Consider the following 26,606-nt stretch of genomic DNA (forward strand, 5'->3'; position numbering starts at 1 on the left):
TTACAAATGTAAACATGTGTAAATAAACATTTGTAGAAACTGTACAGCTTTAAAGAGTTGACAGTTTTATACAGTTGGACTTTAATAGGAATAATATGTTATATGTAATATACTTGGTGAAATTCAAGTACATATTGGAGATAAGCTGTTTAGAATATACTTGCAGTGATTTTATTAAGTTTTATTAGTTCTTTTAAAGTTATGTGTATGTGTGTCGCTGTGTATAAGTATATGCTCATGAGTACAGGCTCCTGTGGACACCTAGAGGTGTCATCATATCTTTTGGACTGGAGTTATGAATGGTTGCCAACTACCTGACATGGATGTTGAGAACAAAAGTTTGGTCCTTACCCACTGAGCCATCTCTTATAGCCCCTCCACACTAATTTAAGACATTTGATGATGTGATTCCAAGCCAACAAAGTAGGGATAAATAGCATGCCAGGAGAAAGATTGTTGTGAGTTCAAGGCCAGCCTGAGTTACAAAGTGAGTTTGAGGGTAGCCCAGACTTGGGCTACATAGCGAGAGGCATTTCAGAATGCTTCATCTATGCAGGAGATAGTTACCTTATTCATCATTGTCTTAAGAATTAATGAAATGAAGTACTCAGGATAGTACTAAGCATGTTGTTAGCATTCACCAAACATTATTTTTTAAATTTACACTATTTTTTTCATAAAAGAGCTGGTGTGGAAAAGAACCATTGACAAATAATAAAAACAAAAATAGGATTGTTGAAATAAGCTCAGTTATCAGGACAAAAGAGAAAAATCATAAAAGCTGGGGAGTGGTTGGTAGACTATTGCATGGATAAACTTGGGTTTGGCTTCTTTCTAGATGCTATCCACACTGGCCACACTGAGGGATAGAGGGCTGTGGGAAATGCTCTGAAATTCTGAGGAAACAGTGATTTGGAACCTCAAATCTATTTTTAGCCAAACCAGCTTTCAAAGTTAAGAACCAAAAATATATTTCAGGAATGTGAGGATAGAAACAATTTTCAAAAGAAAGGACTAACAAAAGGGCAGAAGCAAAGAGGTCAGAAACTTTGGGTCAAGTCTACATATTAAAGACATTTCTGTCAAGTTTAGGAATGTGATAGAAAAGTAAACAGTCTTTGGAGCAGTTGAGTGATTCCTACAAATCCTGTAAGAGGGGCAGTGATGGTAAGAAGCATACATTCACGGGTTTATTTTACTTTTAAAAATTAAACTTAAATTTAAACTGCGCTCTTCCTGTTTACACAGCAGTAGAATTAAGAGCTGTTTTGGTTGGTGGAGATTAATAGTTGAACTTAATGTTAACGGAGTTGCGTGGTTCAACAGTCTTACCAAATATAGAAGGGCAAAAAAGCAAAGGAATGAAGTGGATGTTCTGTTTCCAGGCCAGTCGAGCTGAAGTCAGCACATTGTCTGCCAAGGGTTAGGAAGTCCGTGTTTCATGTAAGGGCAGTACTGTCTGTGTGCAACCATACTGTCCCTGTGGTACCTAATGTTCCCTGACATTGCTAGACAGAAATAGCTATTGATAGGATATGTAGACAGTGGGATGGCTGAGCTCGAGGAAAGCTTCCTCCTAATAAATATGGTCAGGGTAAAGATTTCTAGTAGAGGTAAGAGATTCTTAGATTGGACTTAGCCTAAGTTATAAGGGAGTAGGAGATGAATAACCATGGCATATCTGTATTCCAAAACAGTACTGCATGTTTGCAAGGCATTACCCATCATCCCTAGCTGCTGAGATGAGTGTTGTAGTTATTGTGTGAGTTAGAGAGGCAGACTCTCATGGGCATCATTATAGAGATGGACTCATATATAGGCTGGCAAGATTGGGGACCAAAGTGCTTTGTTAGGAAGCAGAGTCAGCTCTGTGATTGGCTCAGCAGCAAGAGCTTTGGGCCTTCACTACACATGCTATCTTTATTGCCTGACGGACTTTGCTTCACCCATGATCCTAGGTAAAAGTTTAAGACAGGATGGACATGTGGTTGGCTTAGAGAGTTACTGTGTGGGGCCCAAGCTTTTTGTATTTTGTGATCTTTTTCCTAGACTGCGTAAGCTGTCCTGAGTCAGGCATCTCCCACAGAAGCTCAGGAGTCTGTGGTCAGGGAAGGATGGACAGGCATCCGGAACACAAATGGACTTATAAAAGCTTTTCAGTAATCAGGTGCATCTGCCTCTGAGATATGCAGTGTGACCACATACACACTCCAAGGAATGCTTAGTAACACTCTAGAATCTCCTTTTTAAGTAAACTCTGGTGATTATTGTTGAAAATAGCATTTGCATTTAGTTTGGGAGTACAGAAAATGAAACATTAGAGAATTCTTCTATGACCTGAGAAAGTTTTTTTTTTTTTTTTTTTTTTTTTTTTTCCTATTTGGTAAACAGTAGTGCATTGAGATTATAGTGGCAAGCTATGGCTTAATGGAGGTTTTTAAGAATTATGAAAACCCCAGGATTACCAAATTCCTTTAAAGAATACTGTGGCTCGTGTGTTATTCAAGATTAGTGCTAAATTTATGGTATGTTATAGAATGCTTATAATAGTAAATATAGTAAAAACTTGAAGACCTGAAAGTTGTGTTTAGTAGGATGTGGAAAATTGCTTTTGAAGTTCATACAAATGCTTGTCAAATTTTCCCTAGGCTGGGCCATGCAAGCTGCTGCCTTTATCTTCATTCATAGGAAATGGAAGGATGATAAGAGCCATTTTGAAGACATGATTGATTATTTTTCTGACATCCATGAACCACTGCAACTTCTCATCTTTCCAGAAGGAACTGATCTCACAGGTGAGGCAGACTAGGTTTGGGTCACACAATTTAAAAACTTAGAAACCACTAGTTAAATCTTATTCCTAACGTGAGGTATGTGAATATCAACAAAATTAATGAATGCCCCCAAGGTCAGTGAGTTAAACAATGGTACCCAAGCCAGATATGGTGGTACACCAATTCCAAAGGTCCAGCTATTCAGGAGAATGATGCAGGCAGATCAAAAGTTTAAGACCAGCCTGAGCAATTCAGTGAGTCAGTGTCTCAAAGAGTAAAATGGTGGCTGTGAATAAAGCTCGGTGGTAGGCTGTTAGGAGGCCCTGGTCCAGTTCCCAGTGCCATGGGTTAGGGGAAGACGAAAAAGAAAATAAATCTTAAAATATACTTTTATGATGGATGGTGATGGTGGTCACCATTATTCAAGAGGCAGAGTTCAAGGCCAGCCTCTCTCAGAGCAGGTAAGTACTCTACTACTACAGAGCTATATTCCCTTCTCTACATGATATTTTTGTAAGGTAAAATGGTATTTACATCTTAGGGCCAGCTTGCAAAAGCCGTGTTTGTCACATAGAGAAAGTAGACCAGTCATGGAACTTTAAAGTATTTTTAAGTACTTAAAGTTGAGTTGAGGAAATTCCCTCCCTCCCCCCTCCCCATTTTTAATGAGCTAATAAGATTATTTCTAATTTAGAAAAAAATCATTTAATTTTAAAGTATTTTTTAATTATTAGAGTTAATTTTAAATGTGGATTTATTAAAACCCTATTACAACATTTTATATTTCACTTTAATTTCTGAAACTAGTTTGCTTGTACATTTTTAGATTAATGTGTTTCACTGTTACTTTATATACATTCTGGTTCCATATACTATAATTGGTTATAACTTTTTGTTAAAGGGAAATTTAAAAAACACAGAAGTATACACCAAGATTGTTGTAATCCCACAACCCAGGAATGAACACAATTTGAAATTTTGGTACATTTGGGCCATCCTTTTGTCATAGATACACATATATATACACCTGTACACATTCTTAGGAAATATGTGTATGTGCATACTAGCTCCTTTTAACCTTAAAACTGGTAAACAGACCTGTTGTTAGAAGTTTCTGTCCTTCTGCCCAGTCCTGCAACTGATTAGTCCCAAACAAACACACAGAGGCTAATATTAATCACAAACTGTTTGGCAGATGGCTCAGGCTTATTGGCTAGCTTTCTCTTTATTATTAACCCATTACTATTCATCTGTGTTTCTCCACACAGATGCCTGAACCTCTTGCTCCCTGGACAGTTACATTACATCTCCCTCTTGACTCCCTGTGTTCCTCCTCCCAGCACTCTCCTTGTCTGGTAGCCCTGCCTGTACTTCTGTCTGACTACATCTTCCCTGTCCATTGGCTGAAACAGCTTTATTTATCAACCAATAAGAGAAACATATATTCAAAGCATGCAGAATGACATCCCCCATCACAAACCGAGCATTCCTTTGTTTCAGTTCTCTCTTAATATTCTAATCTTTCACATGGTTTGTCCTTTGAGAAGATTGGGTGGTTTTAAAATGTGTATTGGGATCTCTAAACAAAGGTCTATTGAGATATGCTTGAGCAGACATTAAGGTTTCCTCTAAGGGAGTAGTTGACCTGGCAAGCTCAGAGCAAGCCAATGGTAGAGCTCCGGGAGGAGGAACAGCTGAAGATTAAAGGTGATCTACAGAGGAAGTCTCCTTTCTTGTAGGGCAGGTAAAGAGAACCTTGTTTCTAAGACTGTTGATTTACATGAGACCCATTGCATTATGGAGTAAGTAATCTGTTTTACTACTCTGATTGAATTATTAATCCTATCTGAAAAACACCTTCACTGAAGCCTCTAGAATAAATGTTTATACTGTCCTCGTTTTGTTTCTGTTATGATAATTACCCTACTGAAAGCAGCTTAGGGGAAAAAAGGGTTTATAGCAGCTCTCAGTTGCAGATCAGAGTCTATCACTGTGTGGAAGTCAGGGCAGGAACTTCAGACAGCCAGTTAGAGCAGGGAGAGAATAGGGCATCCATGCTTGCTTGCTGTGAACTAGGTTTCTTCTCATATTGCTCAAGAACCCCTCTTCAGGAGACGATGCCACCAAGAGTGGGTGGCAGTTCCCCTGATCTGGATAATTCCTCATTAAGACTTTGCAGGTGCTTCTAGGTTGTGACAAGTTGTCAGGCTTACACAAAATTAGCCATCTCAGTGGTTAGGGTCCAATTGTTAGTTCCATTTTCCTGAGTTGGAAAGGAAAGCTATTTCTAGTTTTAACAATGATATCACATACAATTTGACACTCTTGTACATAAAGTTTCTTTATGTACATAAAATATCCTACTGTCTGAAACTTTATATACAAAATTAATTCCCTTTCTCGGAGCTAATGTTAGATGAGGAATAAACTAATAATATGTACAGATGACATAAGGGTTTGTGTAGAAAAAACAAAGCAGGGTGGGTAGATAAGCAAAGGAAGGGAGCAGGGTGCTAGTCTGTAAGGTGGTCAGGGCAAGCCTCAATATTAAGTTTCCATGTAAGTAGGGGCCATATGTACAAGACAGAAGACTGCATCTGCAGCAAGAGGCCTTTTGGGTAATTGAACAACAGCTGCACAGGCCTGAGGTTGGAACACACCCTGGTGGCTTGAGAAGATCAGAGTGGCCAGCAGTCCTGTGGGTGTGGGTGGAAGCAGGGCTGGAGTGGGAAAGTTGGAGGGAGGGAGCTGACAGGAGGCTGTGGTTGGAAAATGGGATGCTAGTGCAGTTACTAATAATGATGGCCTGGGAATGGGTAGTTGGAGGGAGAGGGAGGAGAACATTGCCACACTAATTTGTCTGATTATTTCCAACTTCCCAGAGTGTAACTGTACATTTCAGAGTTGTGTATGTTTGAACTGAGTTATACCTGAGAATCCTCAGAGTCACCAACAACTGGAAAACAAGCTGCTCATCTCTCTGGTGACTCCGGTACTCTTAACCCCATCTGAGGTCTGTCTGCTAGCTGTCACAGAAGTACTGTTTTATCGCCTGTGCCCAGGATATTCATAGACTGGTGGGGATGAGCCTTCTGATTTTCATGTCCAAGGCCTTTCCCTTTAGTTGCTGAGGAAGCTATGGGCATTTGACTCAGCACTTCTGTCAGAAATGACACAACACCTTCCATGAGAGTGTCTGCTGGATATTGTGTTGTGGGGTGCATCTGTGGTTGCTGCAGGGCTGGAGAACTCATCAATTCAATTTACTCCTAGGAAAGTTGTGCTTCTGTAGCTATTGTTCTCATACTTGTCTGTAAGTTTCCAAATAGAGCTGAGCTACAGGCCCTAACATCTGCTGTCATCAGAAGGTGTTTCATGATCTCCAGTCAAGGCCAAATTTTTGAATACTTGATTTTCCAATTGTATTTGCTGAATAATGAGTTTGGTTCTTCTTGGAATTTGTAAAGTGACCTCATGGAATGGAAAAAGAAGTTATTGCCAACAATTGGAACATATACTTGTCTCTGTAACTATATTCAGCCAAACCATGTTCAGATGTTTGTACATGATGTGCTGCTAATCATGTGCTTATTTTGTTGTGCAGTGGTTTTGGTTAGTAATATTAGCCACTCTGTGTTTGAGCAAGGCGGATATTTCACTCTGCTTTGAAAGACTAAATTATTGGGTTAAAGAAAATGTTGTTCTGATATATTTGATTGTTGGTTATTTCTTCTGGATGTCTAGATCCTTGTCTTTTGTTAATTTTCAGTTTTATTAGCATTTTATATTATATTTGAACTTTTGTTATTGAAGAATTTTAGTATTATTGATGGTCCTGGGGATTGAACGTAGGACCTTGCACATGGTAGACAAGTGAGAATTCTATCCTCACCTCACATAAAGATTATCTTTAATGAATATTTTAGCTTATTAATATTTTTTATATCTCAATTTTTATTATATATTGGCTTTTCTGAAGTCTTCTAAATTTAACATTTGGTATATAAATTCAAGGGTACTTACTAAGGCTCTGCTCATTTATATATTTATATATATATATCCACACACACATACCAGAAGATTGTAAGGGATTATTGAGAATATTTGCATTTTGTGACTGGAGACATGGCTCAGTGGTTAAGAGCATTTAGTACTTTTGTAGAGAACCTGGTTTGGTTTCTAGCATCTACATAACTGCTCACGTCATCTGTAATGCCAGTTCCAAGGAATCTGTTGCCCTCTTCTGGCCTCCTTGAGCACTGCACAGATTGGGACACATGCATGCAGGCAAAGCGTTCACACACATACTAAAAACGTTTGGAATATGGCAGGCAAAGTCTCCCTATTAGTCTCGGCCAGCCTGGAATTCACTATGTAGGTTAAAGTGGTCTTGAACTCCTGAAGATCTGCCTCCTTAGTCCCAGGATTGAAGGTGTGCCCACCTGGGTGTGCCTTGTCCTAAGTGGTTTTTTTAACCCAAGAAATTCTTCCTGATTTTCCTTACCTCAAGATCTTCCTTTACTTTATAGCTTTTAACAGTCTATTATTTTGTTTAGAAAATAACAAGGCTCGGAGTAATGATTTTGCTGAGAAGAATGGACTTCAAAAATATGAGTATGTTTTACATCCAAGAACTACAGGCTTTACTTTTGTGGTGGACCGTCTAAGAGAAGGTAAGCACTAATCTTAAAATGTGTGTTTAAATAAATGTGACACAGACTTCTGAGCTGTACATGCAGCTCTTTGACATCTACTGAGCCTTATTAGGATAGTGCTGACCTGTGATTAATAATCACCATCCTCTTCTAAATGCCATAAAATTGTATGTGTCTGTCATGAAATGCCTTGAAACATTATATAAGAGAAGGTTCACTTCTTTCCCTAAATGTCATCACTGTTCTTTTAGAATCTAATGTGCTTTAAGATACATAGTGCAATCTGCTGAAACAGAGTTTCTTTATATCTAAGGACCATGATTGTGAAGAAATGTTTGGTACCTGTCCAGATTACATTGGGATGGTTAGTTTGGGTTATTTTTGAAATTCTGTAATCATAACTAATGTGATGTGGACTTGTGATCTTGACTTAAACTTTGCCACTGGACACTGTGTGCCTTGCCTGTCTGCATGCAGAAGCTCTTGAAGGTTGGGGCTCTTCATGCCTGTGTGGAGTGGGGCAAAGGCATTCAGGTAGTGTGCTCACTCTTGTCTCTCTCATCTCTCTTCTCTGTGATGTTAGGTACCACTTTAGTATCTAACTTAGACTCAACAATATGGTTTCTATTGTATGTATTTAGTGACTTCTTTAAAAGTATATGTGACATCAGAAAACACATTGTATTTCTCAGTTAATAGAAGATGACTTTGGGACTTATCTTTTACTTAAAGATCATCCTTAATACAGACAAGAGAATGGGGAGATTAATTTATAGTTGATCAGAGTATACTTGCTATATTCTCTGTTCTGAAATCTAGCAACCTGATAACTTTGCTGCACACTTGAGAAGTGTATATTGCTCAGAGCGTTAGTCAGTAACCACATGTAGTGATTTTTCCTGCCAGAATTAATGACTGATTCCCTTCCCCATACCCTATATTAAAAAAAGGAAGAGTGATAAATTCAGATGACCTCATTTGCCTTGGTTAGAAAACCAGGTGATGATTCTGTTTATTGCATTTAGAATTGTAGGCTTGAAGCCTGTACTGAAAAAGGAGAAACATGCTGATGGCTGTTAAAATAGTAATAGCATTGACATTGAGTATTTACAAGTATCAGGCATTGTGCTAAATACTTTTAATGTCTGAATTCACTTCTTCCTCATAAGCCTCCAGAGCAGTTCTCACTATCAAACAAGGGCAGACAGCAAGGTGAATAGTGTTGAACAGAGTAACATATGCTCATTAGTCTCCTGACCATAAACACTTTCATAACCTGAGTGAACTGGATGGTTTTAAGAGAGAATCCAAAGAAAGAAAGACAAAAAGATGACCAGATAATGGAAGGATAATGGGCCCAAGCAGGTGTTGGGATGCTGAGTTGAGGTAACAAGAGGAGCAGGTACACACTAGGGGAGCATGCACTGCTTGCAATGTTGGGGACAGGGATGGGGGTTCAAATGAATAGAGTAAGGTCTGCATCAAGGTCCAGCAATGAAGAGGATCTTAGAGGCCACTGAGTCCAGAGTATTCCTTTAGGAAAGGAATAGAAGACTCAAAAGGAGGCCCAGCATGGCTTTCTGATCTAAAGGCTATGGAGATCTGTTTTGACAGTGCATTGTGAAAAGAAAGCTTGCTGTTACAGCACATGGCCTTACAATTAGTATTCCAGTAGAACCCCAAAGACTACACATTAAAACAAATCACCATAAAACACCATCTTCATGATTGACTTGCAGCTGTTTGCAATAGACAGCAGAGACAGACGAACATGAGTTCAGAACACAAGGAGGTGAGGATAAAGCCAGACAGGCATTACTGAACAGGATGAGAGGGAGAACAAGGAAGGGAGCCCATATCTCTCTTTAGAGTCTGTTTTACCAGGACTGAGAACACTTGGAAAATCCAACTGAAAAATGTAACACTAATTATGTAATGTTTTACAAGTAGGTTGTTTCTGTAATAGTAATTGCAGCTTGCTTTGAGTGTCTTAATTTTTGCCATCGGTGTACTCACTTTATAGTCTTGCTAGACTCTTACTTTCTTGGGGATGTGGAATTGCCCGGCAAATAAAGATAATCAGCATTAGTTGTGTTGAATCAAAGACCCTGAAAGTCATACAAAGTAGTATCCTAGCACACTTTTTAGAAACATTGTGTGTTATACTGGTAGGTATTTGTTATGGGTCTCCTAAACACAGAACTTTTCAATGTGATCTTTTTTTTTTTTTTTTTTTTTTTTTTTAATACTGCAATAATCAAACTCAAAAATAGAGGGAAAGGGCTCATTTTTATTTGTTGTAATTATCACTTATAATAAAACCTTAAACCTTGAAACCATTGTCTCTAAGACTATTCATTATAATCTTTGGTGACTTGTAGTTTTTCTTTGATTTCAACAAGTAATGATTTGGTTCGACCATTATAATTTTGTCATAGATGGTGTGGTTGTAATAATCATGTTCACCAGTAGGAGGCACAGGTATGCTCATTTGAAAGCACCAAGTCCTGTTGAAACAACCTGAAATAAGGCTAGCCTGACTAAGCAGGGGAAGGAAATGTAAATATTTGTTTTAAAGTATGGTCCAGTTTGAGATAGGATTTTGTCTTCAAGAAGTTTATAGTCTTAATGGATAGAGATACGAATGGTAGGCAGTGATAAATGTCTAAATTAACATGTATGTTAAGTGCTAAGTTTCATGCAAATATTGTGCTAAATAGAACAGAAACTGCTCATTTAAGAGGATCCTATGGTACTGAATATTCATGTGTGACGCTTGTAAGAAGCTGAGTTTCCCTTGAACACTGGAGACTGTGAGCTGGATAGGCAGGGAGAACATTTATGGATGAAGAAGTTCAAGAAAGGCTCAGTCAGGGCTGGTGTGAACTGAGCAGTCTCCTTGCAGACATTAGCCTGTGGGAGCTGAAGACAGTTTGTAGAGTAACAGTCAGTACTTTAAATGTTGTTTGGAGCCCTGACTGTTTGAAAATGTAATAGCTCAGAGTCATAGCTTTAGTCTGTTAATAGGTTGAGTCACCAAGCAAAGTGGCTTATTTACTAAGACTCCAAATAATCATGTAGATATGTTTAAGTTTTAGGTTTGAAATCAGTCATTTTTTTTTTTAATTGAAACAGGTCCGAATTTGTTTATACTTAGCTCATATGCATAAAATCTACAGGGGGAGAAATGGAGGATATAGCCTCTCAATGAACCTGGGTAGCACTGAGTTAGCCACTAAAGAAAAAGTAAATTCTCACAGGGTAATTGGATTAGCGCACTTGAATAGAGCCCTCTGATTTGTTCAGGAAAGGAGAACTGCCAACTTTTAACACTGGATTTTATGCATATTTGATATCTGTTAGACCTGTGTCTGGCACTCCTGTGTTGGTTATTATTGCCCTTCTTTGCTATGAGAAAACTGTAAGCAACAGCAGTACATTCATAGGCACCGCAGGCTTCAGCAATATTGTGAGGCTTTAACCTCTTGAACTTGAGGCTTGATTTGCACCTGCCTGCTGACAGATTGTTGCTGCCATGGCTTTATATAGGGAATGAGTAAAGCCAGCATAGGTCACCGCCCTGTGCAGCAAACACTCCATTTATTTTAGTCAGTGAGCCTCTCCCAGGATGGAATTTCAGCCACCCTTCTCAGCTGCATGTGAAAGATGGCAAGGAAGATAAGCAGGCATACAAACAATTGAAATATTGGGGGCATTAAATACCATGCACCCTGACCTTTCTTGGCACTGTTCTTAATTGCTGAGAGCCATTTATAAATATGCCAAGACCTTTCTGTTATGTTTAAAAATGTGATTGTATACTAGACCTTTAACATTTGCAAGAATATTTCCTATTCCGCTTCCCCACATTTGCAGATATCTTTGTAGATGAGCATTTGGCTTTCCTTTGAGGTCATGTCATAAGGAGCAAACCCTGTCTGTTGATTGTGCTACATATGCACTACAACACCTAAGAGGAGATTATGTCCTGATCAGCGGGTTGAGCACATGGGCCACTTAAGTGACTTGGTGATTTACATGTTGTGAATGGCATTTCTGTTTTCTCTGTTCATTTTACCTCCCTATAGCAAAAACAAACACACAGAAAAAAACCCAAGCTTTTCATTGTGGACAGATCCTGTCTTTATCTTCTCATGACAACCTTCATGAAAAATGATGGCATATATATATATATAGTGATACAGATGCTCATCATGTTATAGGCATAGAGTCATGCATGTTCTCCTTTACCTTGTTTATGTAGTGGAATCATTCGTGCTGCCTTTACAAATGTAGACACTTAGCTTCAGCCCAGACCTGCTGACTCAGTTTGGTGGTGCCATCCTGGGTTTGTAGTCCCTAACCTCCCAATCCACTGTCACACATACTACCTAATTCTCCCAGGTGAGCTATGTACCATACCTATACAAACAGGCTTCCTTCAGCAACTTGTCTGGGGTCATGTGGGTGAATAGAAAGATTGTAATTTGAAGTTAGGAGGTTTGTTTCATGCTAAAACGCATGCACTCCTCAATATAATAAGTTCACAGTTTTTTTTTTTTTTTTGCTACAAATACTACAAAATTTGTCTCTGTAGCAACCCTCTAATCAAAGATTTTACTTTTTGGGTATATTATAAATTTTGTTTAAGTGTGTATATGTGTGGTTTTCTTTTAGTAACTTGTTTTCTGTAATATCTTTATTTACCAAGTCCATCTCCATTTCTCTAAGAACCAGTGAACATTTGGAATGGAATATTCCTATCTTAAAATATAACACCAGTTATATCTAGTACACTGTACAGATAAGTTCTTTTATTCCAGGTACCTTGATTGCCTTTGTGTTTCTTCTAGAGTATAAATAATTGCAACCAAACCCAAAATCATATTTGAAGTGCCCATTCTTTCAAATCAGGGCCTTATCCTTACTTTGTCTTAGCCATTAAGTCTCAGATATGCCTCATAACTTGATGTTCGCAGTGTAGTGTCTTTCTTTCTATTAAAAAAATGAAGGTATTTATAAATTATAAAAAACATTTATTACAAGTAGGAAAATTAGTTACAAAGAAAGCCAGCCAAAGCCCTCAGCCGTTATTTCTTCTGGTTCTGTCTGCTTCAGCGTGTGCACATAGTCAACTAGACTAGGGTCCAGTCATAGATCTGTTTTGTAATTGTTCTTAAAGTTGTAATAATCAGTTTACAACATGTTTCTCATTTGTTAATGTATGAATTTTGCTCTATCAGAATACTGTTCAACTAGATTTCAGTTTTCCTGTCTTTACAAATAATAACTCTTGATTAGTTTCTTAGGAGAAATTTCCTTAGCCTGATTACTCAAATGTGTAAATTTTCTACCTGTTTTTGAAAAAAATCTTTTACTTTATTTGATCTTCATTCTACTGAGAATTCCTTGGAACCATCTCTTACAGACATATCCAGCTTCTTCCATGTCTTTTATGTCCCCATTGCTTCTCCCTTTCTCTGTCCTTGTCCTTCTGACCCACCTGCTCTGACTTCCTGCTTTGCTAACCCACTCAAGACTGCTACCAGGCAGCCTTCAGTAAAGTACCACTCTAGGATAATCATATATGTGTCTGTTTATTCAGAAAATGTTCTTAGACACCCATTTTCTTGACTGTAGAGTTTAGAAAACAATTGTAGTGTACTGTTTTAAGAAGTAAAAATTAAAGTATCCTAAGTATCCTGGGGTCCTCAAGACACTGAAAAGGTAGCATATGAAGTGAGAATTAGAGTGAGGTATTTTTCAAAAAGGCATTTATAGATTTGTGGCATTTTCATATAATTTGATCATGACTTAACATGGTTCCATTCTTCTTTGTGATTGAAAGAAGGCCACTTTCTTTTTTATCTTAATTTTTAATATGTGCAGGTGTTTTGCTTATGCATGTGTATTTGCACTACATGACATGTGCAGTGCCTGTGGGGCCAAAAGAGGGCATTGGATACCCTAGGACTGGAGTTACAGATGCTTGTGAGCCACTGTCCCACCCACCTTCAGTAGGAGAGTTTTTTGTCCTTGTTCACATATTGTTTTCCTAATATCAGCCAGATGGCAAGGAGTGGATGGGTATAATGGAAGGAGGGCCATAGTACAAGGTCTGCTTGCTTTATAGCAACACTGACAAAGATTCCCAGAATGTGGTCTGTTGTTACAGAGTTACCATTGTTCTAAATGAACATTTTAAACTTGATGCATTTTACTCATTTAAAACTCTTTGTCTATCCCTACATATCAGTGTCCTATTAGGATGTATATATTAAGGATAGCACCCTGGAAATTGCTATTACTGACATTTATGAAATGTTTATTTTAAAATTCAGAATTGTGGAAGAAGACACAACTGTAAGTAAAACTTGTGGTGTTGCCTTTGTGTGATGATTTGCTGTCCTATGCATTGACCATGAGAGCATTGTTACATACACTGACTTGTTCTCCCAGTTTTCCTTCTGAAGGCAGAGGTGAGAATAGAGGGTACCGGACTGCCACACTGGCAAGTTAGTGTATGGCAGCTGCATGCAGAATGGCTGTAGAATATTGCTTAAAACAAGACTTATAAAAGGGCTGCAGGTAAGGATCCAAAGTGTATGTAACAATACTCCAGCTTCCTGTTTACAAGAAAATTTGTTCTCAGCGAGGTCAGAATAAACTCACTGAACTCTTAAATCAAGGAATTTATTTTAATAGGAACTTATAGCTGCCTTTTGGTTTTGTACATAACTTCATCGTGAATATGCTGTGTTTCTTTTTTGGGTTTGTCCAAAAAAGGTTTATTTTATTGTTAATCTGGACATGTCTCTCTTCTTTCTTTATGAAGGTTGCAGTTTTTCTCTTTTTGGTGTGTAGATTTTATCCTTTTCTAGATATAATACACTTTCTTCCATTACAAAGTCATAGCTTATTTGGAATATTACAGAATAATACTAAAGCACTTTCAAGTCTTGATGACATGTTTGCACATGCAAAAGAAGGTGCACAGCTCCATAACACCTAATACGTAAATTGTTCGCTTGCATTCTGCTTGAGGTATCATGTATTATACAATATGAATTTATTATATTTCTGTATTGCCATTCTAATATAGGAAAGCTTCATGTGTATGCTATTTCTTTTTTTGTCTTTGTGAACATTGTCTCTCTTACTCAGGCTAAATTTTTGTGGGTAGTGAAATAATTTTCTCTCATAAATGCATAAATATTTACCTCTAATTTCCTAGATTCTTTTAATCTATATTATGTAGTTTAACATACTTACAAACAAAATACTTTTGACAGTATGATAGTTTCACAGAACTTCTTAGTTATTAAGTCATATTGTTTTGTCATACTTATAGATTAAAAGCCACTTTAAATGACTTACTCTCCTCACACTCATTGTTCTTTGGGTTAATTTTGTGATATTATCAGTAATATATGATCCCATGGAGAAACTCAACAGAACTTTTGAGAAAGAAGCTTAAAAATACCTCATTCATAATTATTTATAACATATCATCCCTGTTTCCTCATAGAATTTTAAATGGCTCTTACCAGAAGATAAAATAAGTGAAATATGGTTCAAAGTGCCAAAGTCAAGTAATAAAGTATGTGTGCTTAGGCTTGAAGGGAGGGCATGGCATTATCTAAGCTGAGGAAAGTTGAGTTAGTCAAATACTGCCTTAGCACTGACCTTCTTAGAAATCAGTGCATCAGGGCCTTCCTGTTTTCTTCATTGCATCAAGGGCTTTATGATGGCAGTGAGCTTCACTCTGGGTTCCTAGACTCCAGTATAGCTGGTACTCCTTGGTCAAAGCTGGCCACTAAACTACTTCTGCTTTTGCAGACTGTTCGTAGATGTTATTGTAGAAGACTTAGCAACCCAACCATGGTTCACAGCTACACAGGGACTTCTTGCTATTCCTGTTGTAAGTGCCTGGGAATTACTCTGAATCTATAATCCAAGTGCCTAAAAAGAATGACATTTTATTCAGAGTTATAAGATACATGTTTTCATAGAACAGTGTCTTAAGGTCCACAATAGGCTTCATAATGTTTAAGGAAGTTCCCCACTTAATTTTGGTTATACAAATTAAAACATGTTAGAAAGATGGCATGGAAGGTAAGATCACTGAGTTCAGTTCCTAACAACCACGACAGCTAACTCCTAACAGCTCCAAGGGTTCTGATTCCCTGTTCTCTTGAGCATGTGCACATATACATTCATACATACAACATGTAATTTTAAAAGTCTTTACAAGAAATTAAAAACCTTTCTTATCTGTAAAAAGCATCTTTATTGTGTTGTTCACTATTAGCTTCCTTAGTAAGTCAGTTATAGCTAGTTTTATGTTACTATTTTTAATGAAAGCTCATTTGAATATTTCAGGGATGAACATTGACAAGATCTGAAATAATCAGGAAACACTGGGACTGTGGCTTCACTTGAAAGATGAGTAGAGTTCAGAGAAAGAGAAACCTGTTATAGAAAGCTTGTCTGGATCAAAGGTGTATATATGTAAATATTCTAACAAAAATGTCTCTATATTTTAATGAACAATACTATGCCTTCCCTTCAAGGTCTTTGCCTTGTTGTCAGTATCATGTGATTTAAGGTATGCTGGTGACAGCATCAGCAGAAAGCGTGTGGTTCAATAGTACAAAAGTATCTTGTATGGTCAGTGTATGATCCAGTAGTACAGAAGCCATGTGCAGATTGTCAAGTTGAGGGGCTGGGAAAATGCTTATTGTACAAACATGAAGACCCATGTTTGGTTTCCTAGCACCTACATAAAAGGCTGAAAGTACTGTGGCACAAACTTGTAACCCCAGCACTGTGGAGACAGAGGGTTCCCTGGGCCTTGCTGTCCGATCAGTTCATGAGCTTGAAGTGAGAGACCTCATGTTGAAGGATAAAGTGAAGAATGAGGGAAACACAGGACATTGTGAATGCTGGCCTTGACAGTACAGGTGCTTATGCACACATGCACCCATGCATGCACACATCTCAACACACACACATACACACACAGAGACAGAGAGACAGAGAGAGACAGAGAGAGAAGGACCGTTATGGCAGACAAACTGAGAGACAGAATTTAGGGACTTAGAAGTTGAATTAGTTGTTGGTGTTTTGAATGGAAAATTTGGGAGGGAATAGTTCCTCAGTATGAGATATGTGGAAACTGGTCTGGCTGTAACCCAGGGTCGATCTTCTTAATGAGGCAGAGCTAAGTTATAAAAGTTGTCTATACTATCATGAAGTCTACTTCGGCAAGACAGAAAATGAAAGGAACCAGAAGTCATGTCGTTTGTAAAGTTAGTGGCTATGAGTGTAGATACTCCAGAACTGGTGAGTAGATTGTTACTTCTTACTATTCTAGGCATTTACTACTTGTTTTTGGCCTTGTTATCTTTATTATTATCCCAAAATAGTGCCCCCCCTTTTCAGATTTTTGCAGTAATTATGTTCCATTTAAAGGAGACTTGGTAAAAGTAATTATACCTCATGATTTTTACATCTCCCTTGAACCACGTGTGAGACACTTACAGAGCATGTAGGAATAGAGTATGATTCATCTTGATTCCAAAGATGCTAGGAAAGAGTCATTGAAAAAAATGCCTTTATAAAATAGATGGAGATTTACAAAAAAACAAAAACCAAAACAAAACAAAACCACCTTGTCTTTCTATGTATGGCTATGAATGGTCATATTTTTCTCTGTAAGCATTGAATTGATCTGAATCAATCTTTTCAACAGTAATAGATCTGATTGCATGGCTGAGTACACAGAGACAATGGAGATGTCTTCTGTGTGATGTCTTTCAGATAACTGCTTTCCAGGAGCCAGAAATCAGAAATATCCTTGGGCATAAATTGTGAATGAATCCTTTGCATACAGCAACAACCATACATTTGGTGACCTTAGCGAATAAGTTGCATAGTACTAAAGTATCAGAAACCAGAGCTGAGTGTAGTGAAATAATGTATACATGAAGGTATAAGGGGGCTTGCTGGTAAAGAGAGAAGGGCTCACGTAACCAGAAGGGAAGCCCTATCGAGGATCACTTGGGAGCAAGCACAGTGTTTTTAAAGCTGAGATTCCCCAAGCAAAACTGAAAGGAATTAATGATGGAGCTGTTTTCTGAGAAATGAGAAGGGAATAGGAATAACTATAAGCTTTTTAAGGCAAGAAATGGGATTAAACCTCAACATATTTTGGTTTGGGTGGTAGAAAGAGAGGACACTTTGCTATTTGCTGTATTCTTTACAGCAGATCAGGTTAGGTGATTGACAGTGGTGGGGTGGGCAGGCTGAGGCAGCTGTTACGGGAAATGGGTGGCAGAGGCTCACACATACAGAGGCAGGGAAAAGCATTGCTGCTGTCCAATTTCAGCAAGCTCGACAATCCTCTTCTCTCTGTCCCTACAGGCCTTGGGTTGCGGGCACTGTGCCACCATGACTGCCTTTGTATGTGGGTCCTGGGGATTTGAACTCAGGTCCTCACACTTGTACAGCAAGCATTGTTATCCACTGAGCAATCTCTCTAGCCTTCCTTATGACACTCAAGTATCCTGTCCCCTCTCCCACAGGTCCCTTCTCAAACTTCTCTTTCACACACACGAGAGGAACCTATCATGATATTTATCTCTCTGGGTCTGGTTTATTTTGTTTAATACAGTAGTCTTCAGTTTCACCCCTTTTTTGTTGATGACATGATTCATTCTTTTGGAGGTGTGATAAAACTTGATTGTGTATATAGCATTTTCTTTACGTACTCACTTGTTGATGGCTACCTAGATAGATCCCATAACTTGGTTGTGAATAGTGCCTCCATAAACACACTAACTCAAAGGTGTGTCTCTTCCTATACTGACTTAGTCATTCCAGTATATTCCCAGGAGTGATAGTCCTTGATCAAATGTTAGTTCTGTTTACTTTCTTTTAAAAAGTCTGTGTGTTGTGTGTATGTACACAAGAACGTTAGTATCACAGTGTATGGAAGTCAGAGGACAAGTAGGAGTCTGGAGTCCTTCCTCATTTTCTACCTTGTTGAGGTAGTGCTGCTTCTGTTTTTCCTGCTGTGCTGTATTCTCCATGCTAGCTGGCCCACAAGCTAGTAGGCTATTGTACTGTCTCTAGCTCCCGTCTCCCTGTAGGAGTGCTAGGATTACAGATGTGTACCACAGTATCTGTTTTTACCTCTGGGTTCTTTTTAGCAGCAGAGCTATGTTTGCAGCCCCATTTAGTTTTCTGAGGACCCTCCTCTGTAGCTCCTTTAGTTGTCATCTTCCATTATGGAGTCTGCATCTAGTCTTCAACAACTGAGCCACTCTTCCAGGGTTACTTATGTTTTAAACTATTTTATCTCCTTAAGACCTTTGGGACAAGAGTCGTGGGTCAGTCTTCATCTCTGTTATTTCCACTCAATGCTTTTCTCCCTAGTTTTACCTACTCACCCACCCACATAGGGCAGTGTTCAATAAAAATGTCTGAAGAAAATTACAAATATGATAAACCTATTACACCAAGTTGCATAAAAATCAGGTATGTTGTATATTTATCATACAGAAGACTTAGAGAAAGAATGTGTGTTTAGGTGTGTAACTCTAGTGATCAATAAACATGGCTACCTTTAGTCAAAAGGGAACAAAAACTAAGTTGCATGAAAGAGCACTGGACCCTTGTCAGGGAATTTGTCTGTCAGAATTCCTTGTTATGTTAACAACAATTAACTATCAACTTGGAATATATTATTTTATACAGACATTTACCATTGTTGTTCTCTTAACCATCGCCAGCATTCTTGATCTGATGGAAGGTCACCTGTTTGTCTTTGTTACACATTGTTGTGTCTACTTTTGTTATATGTAGCATTGACTTTGGCTTCTAATAAGGTACTGAAGCCATAACATACCACAAACTAGAGGTTACTATTTATTTATTTTTTTATTTTGGTTACTTACTGTTCTATTGCTGTGAATAGACAATGACTCAGGCAAGAGGCAGTGGACCGGGCCTGGTGTGGGCTTTTGAAACCTCCAATGACATACCTATTCCAACAAGACCACAATTCCTAATCCTTCCTAAGCAGTACACCAACTAGGAACAAACAATGAAATACATGAGCCTGTGTGTCCATTCTCATTCAAACCACCACAGATACCATGTTATAATTTTTTTTTTGTTTATCCCACCTCTGATTTATCCACTTGAATCTTTTTAAAATTTTTTTTTTCTTCACTCTTGTTTCCTTTGTCATTTGTATTCTGTATTCCATCTTTTCAACTATGCCCTTGCCCATCCATATCCTCATCACCTTGGCCTCATTGCCTTGACTTCTACACACCTGGTGGAGACAGAGCCCTGAGTCTTGCTCCCAGCCTTCCTTCCCTAGAGCTACCTTGGCTTTGAACTCTGTTGGACAAAATCTCCCAAAGCATCCAGATTACTGTCAAAGTAAATTCTTGGTTAATGGTATTGGGCTTCAGGGTTACCACAACAAATACTTTGGTGAGCAAAGCAACAGAAACGAACTCTTAAAATATTTAAGGATGTGGGGAGGGGTTCTGTAGTATACTGGGTTTCTCTTTCTAAAGTAAGTAAAACAACAAGAAGAAATGTGTGTTCAAAGAGGTAGGTTTCATTCCTAATGGCATCTGCTTTATTTCTATGAATCAAAACAGATCTATGAGCTTGTGTTAATTTGAGGTGGGCTTTGGGGTTCAGACTGGAGCTCAGTATCCTCTACCTGCCTTGCCAAGTGCTCACTGAAAGTACATGCTACTGTGTCCAACAAGGGTGAACTTTGTGCAGAAATTCTGTAATTCCCTTTGGTCCTGCTTATGTTAACATTTGTCTTTTTCATTTTGTCTCACGTCTTTGCCAGACACTTAGAACAGGCTAGGATTCTATTTTGCCCTTTACCCCAGGTGTGAAGGGTGCCTGGTAATAAAACATGGGATCAAAGATGTGATTCATCCCGTTTTTACCTTCTGGATGACGCTCTAAGTTCTACTTGATGAAATTACCTTGCTTTGAAAGACAATAATAGTTATGACTTGTCATGAGCCAGAGGGCACAGGGACATAAGCCTTCAGGTGGCTTTGCTGGTACACTGGATCTCACTTGGGAGGAGTTTTGGAACCTTCTTTGTCTACAGGTACCTGGACTCACGTGTATGTGTTTGCCCCTCCATGAGTTTATGTGCACTGCATGTGTAGAAGCCTGTGGAGGCCAGGAGAGGACATTGAACCACCTGGAACTTGATAGTTGTGAGCAGCCACGTAGATGCTGGGAACTAAGCCCAGGCCCTCTCTCTACAGGAGCATCAAGTGCCCTTAAACTCTGAGCCAGCTCTTCAACCTCAAGAATCTGGATTCCTTTGCATACTTCACCTACATAACCTTGTGATTCTAGAACATTTGTGGGTGAAGACGATGTAATTTGAAACTGTCACATTTTTTTTGTAAACTATTTGTTTTGTTTTAAACTTCTATTATTGACCTTAAAATACTCATAACTGGCATTTTTAATGGGTGTCTTTTCATATGGAGTAAAAATAGGTGCTTCAATATTCTTTCAGTGAAAAGCACTTTCATGGGTGGCAGAGAACTCACTTCAGTTTTTAAGTGTTGAGTGGATTAGAATAAAAGGTTAGACTTGCCCAACAAGAGGCAGTAGACCTAATTATACCCACTATTGTGTAAAATTAGGCCTAATAATATTCTGGGAGAGATGAGGCAGACCCATATCTGGAGGACTGGGATACAAAAGCAGAATATATTTACTTGGGGATAGAAATTTGACACAGCATCTGATGTCTCAATGTGCAAGCTCAGTAGAGTTTTCAAGACATGAAAATACATTCAGCACACAGAAAACTGAGGTAGTTGATCATGTATGCAGAACATCAGATAGTTAATGGTGCTAATAAACCAGCATGTGACCACCAGCAAAGACTAATGTGCTTCCTGTTACTTGTCGAGGTGCTACTCAGAAAATCCACTTAGGATTCCTGACATTAAAGTGGAGTAGTGTGTAATGTCCTAAAAATGTCCCTGCTTTCTCTTCAGTCCTCTTCAGTTATCAAGCAGACTGGATAACTGACATGTAATTTGTTTTGCATTTATGAATGTTACTCTCACAGTTTAGGACTTGGTTTAAAAAAAAAAAAAAAAGAAAGAAAATCAGCTGATGAGGTTGGTTCAGGAGGAAATACTTGCCTCTAAGTGTAATGACCCCACTTCCATCCCTGGAATTCATAAAGTGGAAGGAATTGAACCAACTCTGATTTCTAGACTTGTGCCTCTGTCAAACAAAATAACAATTTAAGGTCCAGTTCCTGTCACTCGACTTGTAAATATAACTATTACAACTGTTGAAAAATTGGTGATTAGCTTTAAATAACCCTCATTGAGTGTGTAAAATGAAGATCTTTGCCTCACAGGATCCTTGGGGCTGTTACTTCTGCGAGAAGACTTTAGCTGTGTGCCTGGACCATAGAAGTCTTCCCTAAACATCACTCAGCACAGTCGCTCCTATTGCCTATTTCAGAACAGTTGGCAGTTGCTGAGCTCTGAGTTGACATTAAGAAGTGATTTTTTTTTTTTTTTTTTTTGAAACAGGGTTTCTCCTGTGGCCATGATTATCCTGTTGTTATTTAGTGTACCAAGTTTAAGCTCCATCTTCATCACACACACACAAACCCAGATGAGAAAGAGACGAATCAGACTCACATCACTGGCTATCTTGACTTTGTCTGAAATGCCCCAAGTAGTCTATAAATATCTGTCTATACTCCTTGAAAATTGAGTTTGGCTCATGCTTTTCTTAGTTTCTTTCGCTGGGGTCTGGCAGTACCAGCCTGTACTCAACTGAGACTGAACAATAGGGACACAAATTCAAGACTTATCTGAGCTACATGTGATCTCTCCTACTAGACCGTTAGTGGTAAGAGGGTTGTTTATCTGTGTGATCCCAGTTCTTGCCACCAGGATCTGAGTGGACACTGTTGATTCTAGTTTCCTCTCCAGTCCCCATATCTCAGCATGTGCCTTACAAAGACTGATGGAATGATAAGACAGAATGGGATCCTAAAAAGTAATTGATAAGAGAGCATTTCTTTTTCCTAATTTAGTTATGTTACTGTATTATAAAGTTCTATTAATGTGATTTTCTCAATTCAAAATTAATTACACTGTTTCTAGAACTGAGCTGAAATGTATCATTTCATTTATGAAGGGGAGGAGTTACCCAGCAGAGTAATAGATTGAATAAAATTTAGAAAAGATTGTTTACTCCATTCTGTACATTTAGTAGTATTTGTTTATATAAATTCAGTCATTGCATTTGTTACAAGTAACAAGAGCCACCTGTTCATTAAAAGTACTCTGTTGTTTTGCCCAGCTTACTACTAGCACATTTCTTTAGCGAGCTATACTTTAAGGGGTCTGAAATGGGAAATAGCTCCTCCTCTTCTCAGTTAGCCAAGTTAACAAGCTCCTAACCCCTAGTGTTTAGTGTTATAGGTAAAAGGATTTACATAATTTAAAATAAGATGAACTCTATTAGTATATTTTGGTTTAGGGAGCATAGGCTCATAGAACCCTTCAAAACTCAGTATTTATAGATAAAATTAACCAATGATTTATTATAGTCTGATAAATTTATCTCATGGTTATCTTCTATAATCCCCAACATTTGAAAATCTAGTTTGTAGGAATAAATTAAAGAACAAGCAAGTGTGTCTTCTTTAAAAACAACATTCATTGTTCATGCTATTTCCTGTTTCTGTTACCTTGATTTGATATTTCCATGACTGAATAACAAAAGCAATTTGTTGATTTTTAACTTATTCTTGGACAGTTTCATAGATATATACAATGCTTCTTAATCATATTCACTCCTCCTACCCCCAACATGTGTCCCTCCCACCTTTATGGCCTTTTCTTTCTTTCTACAAACCACTGAGTTTATTTAGTGCTTTCTGCATGTGCATAAGTAACCTGAGTCCGTCACACTTACTTAGACAAATACAGCCATTAGATGCCAATAGCTCATAAGCTAGGGGTGGAGCCACCTCCCATCCATGCTGCAATATTGACTTGCATGATTTTGTTGGGTAAGTGCCAAGCTCTAACCTTGAGTATTATCTCCATTCTGCTCAGCTTGGATTCTCAGTGCCTTCTAGATGGGTTATGCCTTTTCTTAGGTAGAGCATTTCCCCTGGTTTCCAATCCATATGTACCCTTTCTCCCTATTTCTTACCAGTATCTTTCAGTACCCAGCTGCTTTTCCTGAACTTAATAGATACAATAATATGCACACACGTTAGTTTTATTTATGTCAAGGTAATATTTATACCAAGGGCTTCAAATAATAGGTCTGTATTCTTTACCAAATAAGTTTTGGGATACTAAGTCTGAATGTTGCATGCTGTCACTTTCCAACTATTTTGCTACATGCTGAGAGCTGGTGTAATATTTCTGGGCTGATTTTCAACACCAAGTTGCTCTAAGTGTTTGTAATTACTGAGGTGGTGAGACAGCCACAGCAAAGCACTGCCTTCTTCAGTTTGGTGTTTCTTTTTCTCAGTAAACATTAAGATCAAGACTGGAGACTGAGGGCCAACTGGGGGAGCTAACTGCACCAACAGAATTTTGTTTTTATAGAACATGACTAGTTCAGCACAAATTCTTTATCCCAGTTAAGTAGTCTGAGCATCACACTTCAAGGTTAACAGATGTAGGAAATAATGCATATTAACAAAAGCATTCAAGTCATTTGGCAGATTTTCTGTTTTTAAAACAGTGCCAGAGACATATCAACAAAATGATATAAAATGCTGGATTCAAATGTTTTATAGTCATGCAGTTGCCATATAATACAATACAATTGCTAAACTACATATTCTTCAAAACTTAAAAACATAGTTGAGACTAGGTCAGATTGGGCAATAATTCCAAAAAATGGTCTCTTAGGGTTAATGTAGATGATAAGGGATGGAATGAGTACTTTAAGGAACTTGCTGGGTGCTGGAGGGGTGACTCACCAGTTAACGAAAAAGGCCCTCTTATGGAGGACCCAGTTCACTTCTGAGCACCGATGGCTCACAAAGGCCCATAAGTCTAGCACAGAATTTGACACAGAATGGATGGACAAACTCTAACTCTCCTGAGGAGTCTGCAGCTCACCGTGGCTGGCAAGGCCAGTAACATACAACAACACAGAGTGGTTTAACAGCTCAGTCAACTGAGCTTTCTGGAAGCCACTTCCTTGCCTGTTGCTTGCCAGTGAAAAGGTCTTACAGGTTCCACTGGTTCACCTGATGTGCTCTACCTTGCTACAAGTGACCACCCTACATTCTTGTGAAGCAGAAGCTACATAGGGAGCTGGGTAAGACCAGCTAACACATTTCAGTTTGTAAATTTTATGTGTGTGTATGTGTTTATGTAGAGGTATGCCAGGTGTATGGACTTGCAGGCCACAAGAGGGCATTGGATCCCAGCAATGGAGAGCTGCAGACTCCTCAGGAGAGTTAGAGTTTGTCTATTCATTCTGTGCTAAATGCTATGCTGGGTGCAAAGAATTGCAACTTAAAAGACAGGGCTTCTTTATCTTTTTGGGAAGCAGCTTGGAGTTGAGGCTCTGGTCACCACACACTTCTCCCTGCACACACCCTCAATTGTTCGCATGCTGACCTTTCCCGCAGTCATCACTCCTGTGCCTCCTTCCATTAAAAGTGTTCCACAGAGTGATGAAACACTTGATTCTCCACACTGTTTCATACACATTTGCTGTCGGCTTTGCCTTTGCAACTCTAAAAGAAGGGTGATTGTGGTACTGGAGAGTGAAAGTATGGCGCTCTATACTGGGCCACTCCTCTGAAGCAGCACTTGGACTTAAAGTGCTGTTTCCTAATCACAGGATCAAAACTGCAACCTTTGTATCAAACTGACTAAATATAAATTTCGAGAAAGAGATGGTCTATACCAGTAAGGATCATAGAGCTGTGTCTCAGGGCCGAGGAAACCAAATCACATCATAGGCTTTGCAACCAAAGAACTTCTTGCTTCCTCCTCTGCTGGACAGCTGGTTTTTACCACTTCATCTGTAAAGGAGAGTCAAGACCTACCATTTCATGAGACAAATAATACATAAGAAAGTGGTTAATATACAACACAAAGTACTGAGGAAACTTACATAGGAAACAATTGTGGTCCAAGTAAGTACTTAAAACGGGCTCTGAGTGCTGCAGTCATAGGTAATAAAGTATCAAAGAAACTGTTCAAGAATGAAGGGTAAAAGTTTCTAGGTATGATACAATAAAGGAAGGGTGTCTATGAGAAAGTGCAGGGTCTGCTCTAACAACAAAGCTTAGAGCTTCTGCAAATGTGAAAAAATAAGCTCTAGAAAAGCAAATGTTGGGTGGCATTACATTTGCTCAAATTGAAGAAATCCTTCAATTTCTAAGAAAAGTGGTCTCAGCTAAGAACCCTGAGCATAGTGAATGAGCCAAATTCTCAAGCAAGTTGAGAGAAGCAGCATGTAAGCAGTCAGAATACCTCAGGTTGGCATCCCTCACACTGTTCTTAGTGTGATGCTATTATATGATGAACAAAGGGAAGACAACAGCAGGCTGGTTAGAGAACAAGGACACTTACAAGGAAGGATTCCTTAGTATGGGAACAAAAAAAAAAAAAAAAAAAAAAAAAAAAAAAAAAGAGCTAGATAACAGGTGCCAGATCTGGTCCTGATTCAGTAGAGCAGGTAAGGCTCCAAGGGGAATGTCCGCAAGAAGGTGAGATGGATAAGTGATAAGATAGCTGATGTTTGAGTAAGTGGCAAGAGATTGTGCCTTTAGCAAATGAGAGGTCTCTAGCAGAGAGAAAAGTGTTGTAATTTCTGGAAAAAGAAAAGATTAGTGGTACAGGAAAGAAATGCAATTGCTATTCATTTCCACCACGAATATTACTTAGCTATATAATTCAAATGCTAATAGTGCCCTTACAAAGCATTGGTGTGTAGCTCTATTGTAGCTCTGTATTCTATCCTATGAAGGAATGTGGGTCTTTTCTCCTCCTGCAGAAGAAGAGGCACATATGCCCCCTCGGGGGCGGGGTTCCTTTCTTGAAAGGGACAGGGACAGCCTGGAATCCATCAGGTAATCTGTACATCTTTT

The 26,606-nt window shown here is 38.6% G+C and overlaps 1 protein-coding gene across 1 annotated transcript in view; it reads left to right on the forward strand.

Annotated features, from left to right (window-relative positions):
- Positions 1 to 26,606, forward strand: part of Lclat1 (lysocardiolipin acyltransferase 1) — a 112,467-nt gene that overhangs the window by 65,369 nt on the left and 20,492 nt on the right. The window contains exons 4-5 of the mRNA XM_051181844.1: positions 2,649 to 2,795; positions 7,331 to 7,447. Of these exons, the coding sequence (XP_051037801.1) occupies positions 2,649 to 2,795; positions 7,331 to 7,447 (264 nt within the window). The remainder of the gene's footprint in view (positions 1 to 2,648; positions 2,796 to 7,330; positions 7,448 to 26,606) is intronic.

This window comes from Phodopus roborovskii, unplaced genomic scaffold (assembly GCF_943737965.1).
Source record: "Phodopus roborovskii unplaced genomic scaffold, PHOROB, whole genome shotgun sequence".
Taxonomy (NCBI): Eukaryota; Metazoa; Chordata; class Mammalia; order Rodentia; family Cricetidae; genus Phodopus; species Phodopus roborovskii.